This window comes from Berghia stephanieae, chromosome 4, assembly GCF_034508935.2.
Source record: "Berghia stephanieae isolate SIO BIC M18660-M18661 chromosome 4, UCSD_Bste_1.3, whole genome shotgun sequence".
NCBI classification, from domain to species: Eukaryota; Metazoa; Mollusca; class Gastropoda; order Nudibranchia; family Aeolidiidae; genus Berghia; species Berghia stephanieae.
The window spans coordinates 51,218,554-51,231,053 of record NC_088363.1 but is presented as its reverse complement, the minus strand read 5'-3'; the positions used below and the strand labels follow the sequence as shown (position 1 = coordinate 51,231,053).

General features: G+C 34.4%; 1 protein-coding gene and 1 long non-coding RNA gene across 2 annotated transcripts in view; both read left to right on the top strand.

The window, feature by feature from the left end:
- Positions 1-12,500, top strand: part of LOC144970776 (solute carrier family 35 member F6-like) — a 23,659-nt gene that overhangs the window by 945 nt on the left and 10,214 nt on the right. The window contains exons 2-5 of the mRNA XM_078910785.1: positions 7,794-7,866; positions 9,565-9,673; positions 10,416-10,676; positions 11,899-12,066. Of these exons, the coding sequence (XP_078766911.1) occupies positions 7,794-7,866; positions 9,565-9,673; positions 10,416-10,676; positions 11,899-12,066 (611 nt within the window). The remainder of the gene's footprint in view (positions 1-7,793; positions 7,867-9,564; positions 9,674-10,415; positions 10,677-11,898; positions 12,067-12,500) is intronic.
- On the top strand, positions 4,227-5,363 carry LOC144970777 (uncharacterized). The gene is made up of 3 exons (XR_013645019.1): positions 4,227-4,462; positions 4,835-4,964; positions 5,311-5,363. It is a non-coding gene; the product is annotated as an uncharacterized LOC144970777 (long non-coding RNA).

Genomic DNA, 12,500 nt, shown 5'->3' with positions numbered 1-12,500 from the left:
TCATACTCGGGAGCTACTTGGTAGCTCTTCTTTAGACGCCTTCTATGAGCTCGATGTGTATACTTTTGAATGGTGCCCAGACTGAGCTGGCATATTCCAAGTGTGTTCGCACTAGTGCTTTGTACAGTGGAATGAAAGAAATTAATTATTGAAGTGGCGCCTATATGGAATTCCAGCCTGTAGTACAGGCTGTACTACTAGTATATTAACATTAGTCATTGAAGTAAGTGGCGCCTGTACTGTATGTGGAATTTCAATTCAGCCTAGGTTTACAGTAAAGTTTGGTACTTTCGTAAAATAGTGGTCCCTGTTGAGCGGAGTAATTTTACCGATGTTTTGTTAGCCAGATGTTTTATGTTGCTCAAGATATATAGCAGCCAGTTTTTTATGTTGTGAAAACAAAACAAAAATGCGATGATTCTCAACGAAAATGATGCCCTGAATCGCGATGCGCATTTGCAGGTCTGATAACCCTAATTGTTATGGGCTCATTGAACGGTTGAAATGGAAATACTCTCAAACTGACGCAAATAGTAGATAGAATAAAGTTGACCTCACTCAGGACTTTGTTTTTTTGTGTGTTTTATTTTTTTTTTTTTTTTTTGCCATACATTTTTATTAGTAATTCTCACTAAACTGTATTAACCAGACTATAAACGTTCAATGTTACACCTAGTTTTGTGTGTTGATCCGTTAAATTCCCTGATGGCAATGCTGTGAGAGTTTCTTATCCAAGCACACAGCAAGCATCTATTGTCCATGGCAACAATGTTAGCCCATCGTTGTGTTCCATTAGCAGGCCTGCTAATATGTACACGTCGGTACATTGCCTCACAATAAGATAATATGCATAATGATGAGAACTAGCATAGAAGAGAAAAGCATGATTTATTAAATAAATACATTACATTTTCTATTACCATATAACCAATTTACCCATTACATTGGATTGACCCATATTTCGGATGATCCCAAGGGTCATAATTTTGACACCTGTCAATCAGAGTGAAAATATGACAAGGAATGGGTAGTCCACAACCCTACCCCCTTCCTGATTACATCTTTTTGAAAACTTAAAAAAGGTCCCTCCTGTCTCTGAAAAAAAAAATTTAAGTTCTACAAGAAATCCAATTTGGCAACCTGGTTGCTAGTCAAAGCATCAGTATAAAATTACTCCGCTCGGCAGGAACCACTTTTTTTTACAAAAGTACCTTAAGTTTACCATTCATCTTAGTTCTCCCTCCCTCTATCTCTCTCTCTCTCTCTCTCTCTCTCTCTCTCTCTCTCTCTCTCTCTCTCTCTCTCTCTCTCTCTCTCTCTCTCTCTCTCTCTCTCTGTGTGTGTGTGTGTGTATGTAGTGTGTGTCAGTCATTGACGTGGTCTGTGTGTATATGTATTTTGAACATCATAAATAAGCTGCGGATAAAGGATAAAATAACCCCACTACCTGCGACTACATGGGAGTTTAACAAGTTTTAGCTGATGCCACAGTCATTATTTCTGTTCACTAACTAAATGTCTGCTAATTTGGTGAAATGGAATAATTTCTCTTTAGAACGTAACTCTGAATGCCTGCTTCTCAAATTAGGAATCGCCTAAGTGCCTTCTCCAAAAAAATTTTAACATTTTATAAATGAAAGAAAGAGAGAATTGGTGTGTACTATTTTCGGCCAAAAGAATTGATTCATCCCTGATTGCGAGAGCATTATTTGACATCAAAATAACACAGCCCTAATTTACTACATATTCATTTCACATTTGCCCCACCCTCATTGTCTCCAGTTGACTCATCCTGTGACCCCCATTCTGCTTTCTGTCCACCATGAAGTGCCCAATCAGCTTCTTACAATTGTCTTCTTCTAATTAACTGATGAAAAAGGATGATTTTAATTATCTGTCTCTCAGTCATCAGTAGAATAAGTCAAATAAGCACCTCTCAGAAACATCACACATACCCACGATATGATGCCCAGTCCAAGTTACTTTTGATGTTACACAACCATCCGCCACCTTTGACCACATATTGCTCTTTGATTTACCTTCTATTCTAACGCCCTGTAGTCTATTACCGAAGAATATCGTGTTGAGGTGCAAATAGTGAAAATGAAGATCTCACAAAAAAGCTTATCGATAATTTAGTTATTGGTTTCAAGTACAATTTTCATAGAAAAACCTTGACAGATTGAGGTGAGCAGACATTAACAACTGTTCTGAGTTAAAATGTTGAGTAAATGAGTTGTATGTATACACACACAAACACACAAATGAGTTGTATCTACACATACACACAAATACACAAATGAGTTGTACTCGTATGTACACATACACACAAACAACACATATATAGCGCTATACGGACAATAGTAATTGCTTGCTGACCTTTGTATAGGACGCTAATCTATACCAAAGTATTTTTCAGATCTAACAGACCTAGCAACCAATCACTGCTGGGTCGACAGTAAGTTTAGAAACAAAAATGTGGTTTTTTGCAAAAAAAAATCCCAAATTTTGCAAGCTAAAAACAGCAAAATTTGCAAAAAATTTACAAAAATTTTGTAAAAAGTTGCGATTAATTTTCCTAACAACCCATAATTCCTTCATGAAAGAGAAAGGTATTTGTTTTTAAGGGTTTCACTGCGCTTGCAACATATGTAAGGTCATATCAGCGCCAGTAAAAAGGAAGAAAATGGGATCTAGTAAAAAGTTCCAGAAGTACAATTAAAGTACTCAAGAAAAAGGAAGAACACGCTATCAGTGTACTTATTTTGAGATTATCTGTTTCATCCTGACACAAGCACAGGTCCCCCAGTGATGATAATGAAAATTTGTCAAAAAGGAGGAAAATCTACCGGCCCGTCAGTCAAACCCAAATCTAATGCAAATATAACATAGCTATTCATAGTTATTTAATATATTATTAGTCCTAAAGTACTTCTGATCATTAGACACATCCTGACCTTTTGCAAATATAATTTAATGAATTGTCATTTCCAATTAAATATTTTAGAGGCCTATAATGTCTCCCACTATATCAAGTGATTATGATAAACTTTTGGCCAAAAGACCAGGAGGTATTTGTTTTTACATAACAAACTCGGTTAGTGTCTGTATTATTGCAACCTTGTGATGATGCAGCTTATAAATAAGAATCTTTAATTAATTGCAAAACATATTCCATCAACAAATCAAATTTAAATTAGCCTTTTAACAATCATTTCTTAAATCGATCAACCTAACTTATTATCTCTCTATTACAAAATGATATCTATAAACATAATATGAAGATAGAAGGGTGGCTGAGAGAGAAATATGGATATGAGAGGGAAAGAGAGAGAAAGAGGGAGAATTGATGAATTTTTATTTTTTTTAATTGTTTAATAATTAGACACAAGTTGCATTGAATACTATTAACAAACTCAGAACAATCAAACAAAAACAAACAAAACAAAAAAAAGACAGGCTTATAAAACTTATAAAATCACCAAATGTACTATCATGCTACAGCTAAAAGGTACATAAATATTTACACCCATTTGCTCCATCCCCTTCCCTTTCGATCATCTTCTCATCCATGGCCACCATGTGTCTTGTGCTACTTTTAACATTTGGCGCCAGTGTATCTAGACTAACGTCATAAATAAAGGAGTGTCACCAAAATTCATGCAACTGAGCAGAGGTGTCAAAAAATGATAGAAGACATTTTTTTTTTTAACTACCACTTAGCAGAAAATGTTTGACATGACAAAAACAACGGAACATTTATGAAAAAATCCGCGGAAGATTATCATCACTGGTCCCCACTAAATTTTTAAAAATATATATATATATATTTTTTTTTTTTTTGGGCAAAATCTCGAAAATTTGCAAAAAATGCGGCCGCAAGCTATGCAAAAAACTGCCATGACAGGATATTACCATTTTTTCCCGACCGACAGAGCTGTTAACGGCCAGATACTCATTTTACACCTGGGTATGGCTGGAGAATGTGAGTTTAGATTCTTTTCCAAGGAGTCAATTATGTGCCGCTCAGAGTGGGACTTGATCCCAAAATTTTCTAATCGGAGGGAGAGTATTATACCACTAGACCACATAGCTGCACTATTTTGATCATTGATGAAGTGGGGTTTTTAATGACATTACACTCCAAGGGTTTATCTAGGCCTATTTCTCTGATTTCAAATCCAAGTCCAAGACAAAAGGGTAAAAATGTTTCCTCTTCAAAGAGAAAGAATGATGGTGGAGATAACAAAACGGAAATCTTCATCAGAGAGGCCCTATCATGCATAAAAGCAATCGATTGAAATTTTAGAGACAACCGATAGTGAATGGAACCTCCAAGACATCAGTTTCAACTCAAGCATGCTAAAGCCGACCTTGATTTTAGTTTTGACTTTGGTTCAGACAAAGAGATTGACTGCACCACAAAACAGCTTGACTGGTGAGGCGGACAATGCTAGCAAAGGTATATAACACTTTTTCTTCACTCGGAATTAGAAGGAAAAAATCTATAATTGAATGTTTTGTGTGCAGAGGGAAAATTGTTGATATGTACAAATCTAAAATTTATAATCTCAGTAAATAATCTAGGACAATTTGTTGTGACATTGTTATACAAATATTTTTATTCCATTCTAAGGTAGAAAGTTGAGAATGATAAATCTCGTTAGTGAAACAATTCTGAATGTTAATCAGATATATATGTATTAAATTTAATTTTCCAATTATCTGATTTATTGCATAATGCTTATCTTTGGTACATCATTATGATTACTGTATGAAGCAATTGGATAACATAATAAATTTATTAGATGGGATGCTTCTTTCTTGTTTATAGGCCAGACTCCAAAATACAAGCTCAAGCTTACCAGAATAATCAACCTCGGCAAACCTGTCTCATCACAATACACGAACAACCATCGGACACCATTTTTGGTCAAGCTTTTCACAGAAAATTGTTGATCAAGGTATCGCCAATATATTTCCATGAATAATAGGTTATGAAGACATCATTTTTACAGCTTTATCCTTTTTTGTTTGTTTGTTTGTTTTGTTTTGGTTTGTCTTGTTTTATTCTTACTAGACAATTGGTTATAGTTATACTAATCGTAACAGCACATTTCTTTTTTCATCCTGGTAACTAGTTTTAAAGATTTGATATTAGGTCTTTGCATAATTATTAAAAGCCCATAAAGAATACCAACAGAAATAGATAAAGGCATCCAATCATAAAGAGGTTATTACATATAGTAACTGATCATAATAATCATATCAAAGGCTTCATATTATCAAAGTTACAAATTTATATTTCAGATCAAACAATCCAAGACGACTTAAAAATGATGTCGACCTTCCTCATACATGACAGCGACGTTATTCCTTTAAATAGACCTTATGATAGAGAAGTTGTGGAGACACTAAGACATTTCAAACATGAACCACTTGGATGCAATAGATGACCAAATAGTGAATGTAACTGCTCGGTTAATTACATGTAGCATATTTTTCAAGAGAACCAGGAAAAGGTGAATGCGTCAAACACGAAGGTGCAAATGTCGATGAAATGGCATGGAATTCTCATCGTGAATAATGGACAACAGCCTGGAGCAGCAGCAGCGTCTAATGGTTGTGTCAAAAAGAAAAGGATAAAGCTGAACGAGGAACAGACTATTTTAATCTAGTATTGATCTACAGGCTGTTTTATTATCTCCATCGATCCAAGCCTCTGCTTTTTACTACATGACCAAATTGATGAGGCAGGTCCGACCGCCAGCGAGTTGTCTCTACAACTACTTATGCGCAAAATTAACAACTGTTATTTACACAAAAATAATGATCTACAGCGATGGTATAGGAACATGATGTCAAAAATGTTGAACTTATTTGTATGGAAGCAAGGCATCACGTGCAGTTCTCAACAACAACGAGCTTGGTAAGTTCTTCCAGACAAATGTGGGCATCAGACAAGGCTGCATACTCTCCCCAATGCTCTTCAACGTCTTCCTAGAGAAAATTTTGAGCGAAGCTCTCAAATCATCACACCTCTCTATCAGTTGGTGGACGAAAATTGTGTAATTTGTGTTTTGCTGAAAGCGAACAAGAACTACAAGATATAACTAACTCACTTGCACATAAAGCAATGCAGTACGGCATGGAAATAAGTACGTACAGAAAAGTCTCAGATACTAGTCAACAACAGAAATGATGGACATGCAGAAATTTCATTATAAAATTAACATAAATAATAAAAATAAAAATGATACTAATAATGAAGATACTACTGCTACTACTACAACTACTGCGACTACTACTACTACTACTACTACTACTACTACTACTACTACTACTACTACTACAACTACCACTAATAATGATAATAATAATTGAAAGAAAAATAATGACACCGACAACTCGAACAATGCAAGAAAAGTATTTAGATCAGAGGTTTGTAAATAAGGAGCAGCTCTCCTGTATCTCAAAACCTGTTGTTCAAGCCTCGGACGTGATTTCAGAGGATTGATGGTCATGAAAACCCCGGAAATGAAGCTCAACATCATAGCTTTGATCAACAGATTCACAAAAACGCTACTTCAGAGGTTAGATCAACGGACCGTCGATATGTATTTTTCATGCTCTTGATCAACTTCATCTAAATGCCTGTTCTGCCTAAATGCCTGTTTTTTCTGCTTCCAAACCACAGTGCATTTAGGCGATCACCACCATATTAATACTATTGGTATCACAGTGACTCACTTAGCTTTTGTCTGTTTTACTTTTACACCAAGGACCCTCTGTCTTTGTGAATTTTATTTCTTTCTTTGTTTTTTTTGTTGTTGTTTTTTTGGTACCATAGGGCCTTTGCATATCGAGATAAGGCGCCAGACCTCTTTATTCCTCAAACTCAAGAGAATGGTCATTATTAGCTATCCCTTCCCCCCTCCCTCAACTTTTTAAAAAACCTAAAATCTACCCATCAAACAAATGTTAGGGATTGCTTGTCTCTTTGGATAGCATGCTGGAGGGGTTTTCTTTATTTGAGCAAGTGCGCTACCAGTAAAAAAAAAAGAAAGAATTGGGTTATCAAGACCTCCATCAACACCTCATTGTGTCAACTGCTTAACTATCAATTGTGGTTGGCAAAACATTGGTAAATAAGTGTAATCCGAATATAACTTAAACATTGCTGTGAGGACTAATTGCCTCTTCTGGCTAGCAAAACAATTATTTAAAAAAACAAGCAGGAGTGCAATCTCAACCATATTCTATTTTTATCATATTTATAGTTAAGTTACGTTGCTCTTTGTTTTCTTCTCCATTATAATCTGCTGTCAAGGGATAAAAAGGATTATTTGGTTAAAACTCCTTTTAAACATGACCAATGATTAATGCAGGAGAACAAACTGAATTATTCTTACTCATCACCTTTAATCTTTACAGATTGGAGATTGCTTAACACAATAATTTCCATATATTATCTGCTTCTTACCGTAGATCTATTGTTTCTCAATAAGAGCAGTAGCAGTAATAGCTAAGGCTCCTGTTACGCTGAACATGGTAAGATGTGGTGTCAAGTTGTTATAGGATTGAAACTGTATATAGTTAAATATAGACCTGCATTTGTACAGTTTTCAACAACCATACTAAAATTTTTATAAAAAGATCCAACAATACTTTTGAGAACAGTAATAGTCTCATCGTTCAGGAAAGAAAGAGATGTAGTGAGTATGCACTTTTGTTTGTCACATATTAAAATAATGACATTAATTGATTTTATATTTTCTTTTATTATAATAAAGATGGATGATAGAACTGAAAGTAGTCGGCAGTCCCATCTATCAAGCACACATATTCTATCACGTCTTCCTGCTGGTAAGAACTATTTTGTATTTATAAGAAGTATTTTCATTGTTCTATGGTTGCAAAAATTGCAGAGATTCAACCAGGTATATGTATGTAAATCCTCATTCTATTCATAAAAATTAGCAAGTGATCCTTTGTTTCAACAAAACATGGAACATAGTGAAATCTGATTCTCAGTCCCGGTAGCATTGAAAATGTCTTTTGATTTCCTGTCCAATGGTCAGTTTACATCAAATATCACATCAAGTGAATTCATTTATTTTAATATTAATTTTGCTTGATCACAGATATCTTACTCAAACACTGCCTTTTTTAACTCACTCAATCCTAACACTCACCATCTCCGTATTCACAAATCTCTGTTTATTGCTAAAACTGCCATAATCAGTATAAACTTTTGTGTGGCTATGTGGTCTTTGGGTATGACACTCGCTTTCGGATCGGAAAGTCCTGGGTTTGAACCTCACTCGGCGCATAGTTGAGTCCTTGGAGAAGGCTCTTTACTCACATTCTCTCACCGTACTCAGGTGTAAATGAGTACCTGGTCATTAATAGCGTTGTGCCTGTCTGGAAAAAAATTATAACATCGCCTAACAGGCGTCGTGTCCCGTCCTAAATGTTAAATGTTGCTGTTGTATTCTCTTAAAATGAACATTGAACACTAACAAGATTTCAATCAAGCCTTTCAAATTGTGCAGACTAAATAACACCCTTTTAACAATATTTCTGTAAAGCACTTTGACCACATTTAGTGGATATTGCGCAATATAAAAGCTCAATTTTTAAAAAAATTTTATTGACTTTTCCATCTAAATACACTGAGAGCAAGTCATTCTAAATAGCTCTGAAGAAAGGTTCGTTTTGTGTTTAAAATGTTGAATTAAATGAAATTTTAGAAAGCATGTTGTGATAGAAATTTTATATATATACATGATGAATTTGACTGAGGTTGCCTTTACTTCCTCAGTATTTACATTTTTTCTGTAAAGATTCATTTGTACATTATTAAATATACCGTTTTTAGATTTTGATATGATAGTGATAGTTAGAATAGAAACATGTTGTACTTGACAATTTTCCTCTAGATTGAGCAAACAAGTATATTTTTTAACATTTTTGAAAAGTAATAAAAATCATTTAGAGCAGACAGCACAAAAGTAGAGGGTTCAGGTTGTGAGAGTTAAACTGAACAGTTACATTATAATTAAATTGTCAATGAATATCATTGTTTCTCAGATAATTGGCTATATAAAGAAATGACCTTCTCTTAAGTTCTTTCTTTTTTGTCTTTTTAAATTGGTTTTTCTTTTTGTTTTAATGTTGAAAATTGAAATATCGATTTTTACACTCTGACAGTCATTATATGAATTATAAATGGGTATTGCTGGTAAAGTCATTGATTCATGGCTGTAAGCAGGATTTTTTTCAAGACTCCATATTCTCATTGTATCTGGACGATATTTTTATTTTTCAATGTTAATGTCCACATATGAACTTGTATCAGTAATAAATTTCTTCCTGGTTTGATTTTAATCTTAAGAGATCATGTCATCATGGCAGAACTCTTGTTAAAAGGGTGTTATTTAGTCTGCACAATTTGAAAGGCTTGATTGAAATCTTGTTATTGTTTGACGTTCATTTTAAGAGAATACAACACTTTTTTTTCTTAAATGAAATGAAAAATTAATTCTGATTTGTTATCCTCAGTGGACAATCAAGCAATTTTTCTTATCATTGATGTATTTGTTGTGGAAGGCAATTCATCTGAATTGGTGTGGAATGAGACATTTAAGTCATGCTGAGATTGATGAAACAGGTAGGTATGGTGTTAGGGTCTACAAAAGATAATTCTCTTCATTTTGTTCCCTAATTCCAAACATTGTTCACATGGTCATTCACGGAGCAAGTGCTGATATCATTCAGTTGGTGGTCACCCTTTTCCTATTAGAATTAGAAGAATACTGGGTAATGTAAATGTTGCTGCTCGAAGCTCGAAGAAATAAATAATAATGTGAAGTTGAATGTAAGCTTCAATTTAATTACAAAAACAGATCAAATGAACGTTTCAGGTTTCCCCTTTTTCAACAAAACAGGATGAATGAAACACCACATCTTGAAAAGTGGACACATTGTATGGAACGAGACCTGGACGCAGAGATATGGATACCAGGGAAGAATAAGCCTAGGACTATGGGAGTTAGATTCCAGTGTGGACGGAAGCTAGGAATATGGAAGGGGGAACCATTGGGGATGAACCTGGGATTATGGGAAGTAGATACCAGAGGAGAATGAATCTTGGACTATGGGAGATTTCAGAAAAAAGAAGTACCCTTCTGGGTTCACTCACCTCTGGTGTCTAAATCCCATCTTTCTCGCTTCACTCTCCACAAGTATCTACATTTCGCAGTCCCAGGTTCTTTTCCCGTTGGTGATTTTCTAAACATTTAATTAATTTTATTATTTTTAAATTTGAGGCGTGTTTGCAAAGCATATTATCAGACAAAACTGTTTTTTTAGGTATAAATATACATTTCTGTATTTTTTAATAAAATTTTCAGATAGAGATATAGGAGGTCGAAACATTCCAAGACATTCTCAAAGACTTAACTCTGTACCAAATGGCACTGCTGCTCCAGCCCAAGGATCTATCAACAATGAGCTTGAAAATGCCCGTCAGCAACCCAGTTCGAGAATGGGGCCAAAACAGAGTACTTCCAAGATCTTGTACCTGCTGCCATCTTTGTTCAGCCAGGCTCATATTGTTCTCGTCTACTTTGGGCTTAAGTTGACATATCCCAGTAGTGTTATTATGCTTACAGGTTGGTTGAATGAGATTATTGGCTCCTATAAATCATTTACTGATGCACCTCTTTTAATCCTTAACAGGCGTGATTTTTATTATTATTACTATTATTATTATTATTATTATTATTATTATTATTATTATTATTATTATTATTATTATTATTATATTATTATTATTATTATTGTTTTCATCATCATTATTATTATTATTAGTATTATTATTGTCATCATGATCATCATCATAAACAAATAGATAAATATGAACATTTATATAGCACTTTTCCACGGATTAATTATGCTCAATGTGCTTCACAATGTTTCATTTATTCCCCCAGCTGGCTATACTATCATAAAAATTAATGATCTGAGTCTTTGCTTCTCTAGTTCACAATAGCTCAGTGCAGAGCACTGGGCCTACAAAGGAACCAGCATAGAATAAATAATGAACTCTTCTATAGAGCACTGAAATCTCAGGCACTCTTGGCACTTTACAACAACATAAAATCACTTTATATATATTACATATTAAAAGATAAAAGTTTTAGAGAATTTCTTGAACACAGACAATGATTTGGACTCCCAAATGCTCTGAGGGATTGTGTTCTTTGCAGAATGAGGAAAAGGACTTTATGGCTCTGACGGGCTTTTATTGATTTTTTAATAATTTTTTTTTGGGGGGGGGGGGGGGGTGTGTTTTTTTTTTTTTTTTTTTTTCGTTTTTTTTTATGTTTTTGTTTTTGTTTGTTTTGTTTTGTTTTATTTTTTATTCATGGGATTGCAGATTCTGAATGCAATCCTTCTATGCGTTATTTTATCATCTTATTTTTTCTAGGCTGAAATTGTTAAATTTCTTGCAAGCATTATTGTCAAACTTCTAAATCAGAAAACTAAGCCAAGGAATAATAATATCAATAATAATAATAATGATGGGCAATGGCATCATATGTTTCCATACAGGTGCTCAATGTGGTGAACACAAATGTTAGTACATGTAATACGAAATTCGAATCTTAATGATGATTAAACTATCAGTGGAAAGAATCTTTTTTATCTATATCTATCCATCTATCAATCTATAAATGTGTCTATCTATCTGCACCTCTCTCTCTCTCTCTCTCTCTCTCTCTCTCTCTCTCTCTCTCTCTCTCTCTCTCTCTCTCTCTCTCTCTCTCTCTCTCTCATCTCCCTAGCATGAGTAGCACACCAAATTATTTTGTATATAATGTCATTCCTCAGGTACAGAAGCTATGTTCGTCACTCTCTTGTCCCTTGCCTTCCTTGCCAAGCAAATTACCAGTTACATGTGGGTTGGAGTTTCTCTCTCCTGTGCCGGATTTGTTCTCTCAGGAATATCTGATTATATTCACAGCCCTCGAGGATTTGAACCTTACGGAATTGCTGCTGGTAGGAAAACTCTTTATAAAATTTTAACTATTCATTGATCTTATGGTTAAGTGACCTTATCAACACTTTTTTTTAAATTTTATTTTGAAAAGTGCTCCACTATATATCTATTGGACTAAATATGACAGGGTCATTATGAAGAAATCACCACATTAGATCAGCCCTTAAAAATTGATATTTAATAGTTTTTGAATTAGTCTATATAATTTTACCGCTTATTGCCTGTTTACAAACGGGATAAAAAAGTAATCTCAAGATAGAGAGGGATGGAAACTGTTTATCTGGCCTATTCCCTGACCCAAGGTGAAAAAGACAATGATGATGATGATGTTTACTGCCTTGGCCCTATGAATAGGTCTTTAAGCAAAAAAAAAAATTGTTCAATTGTTACTATCCACCAAAAGAAATGGCCCATAGGAATAGAATAATATCAC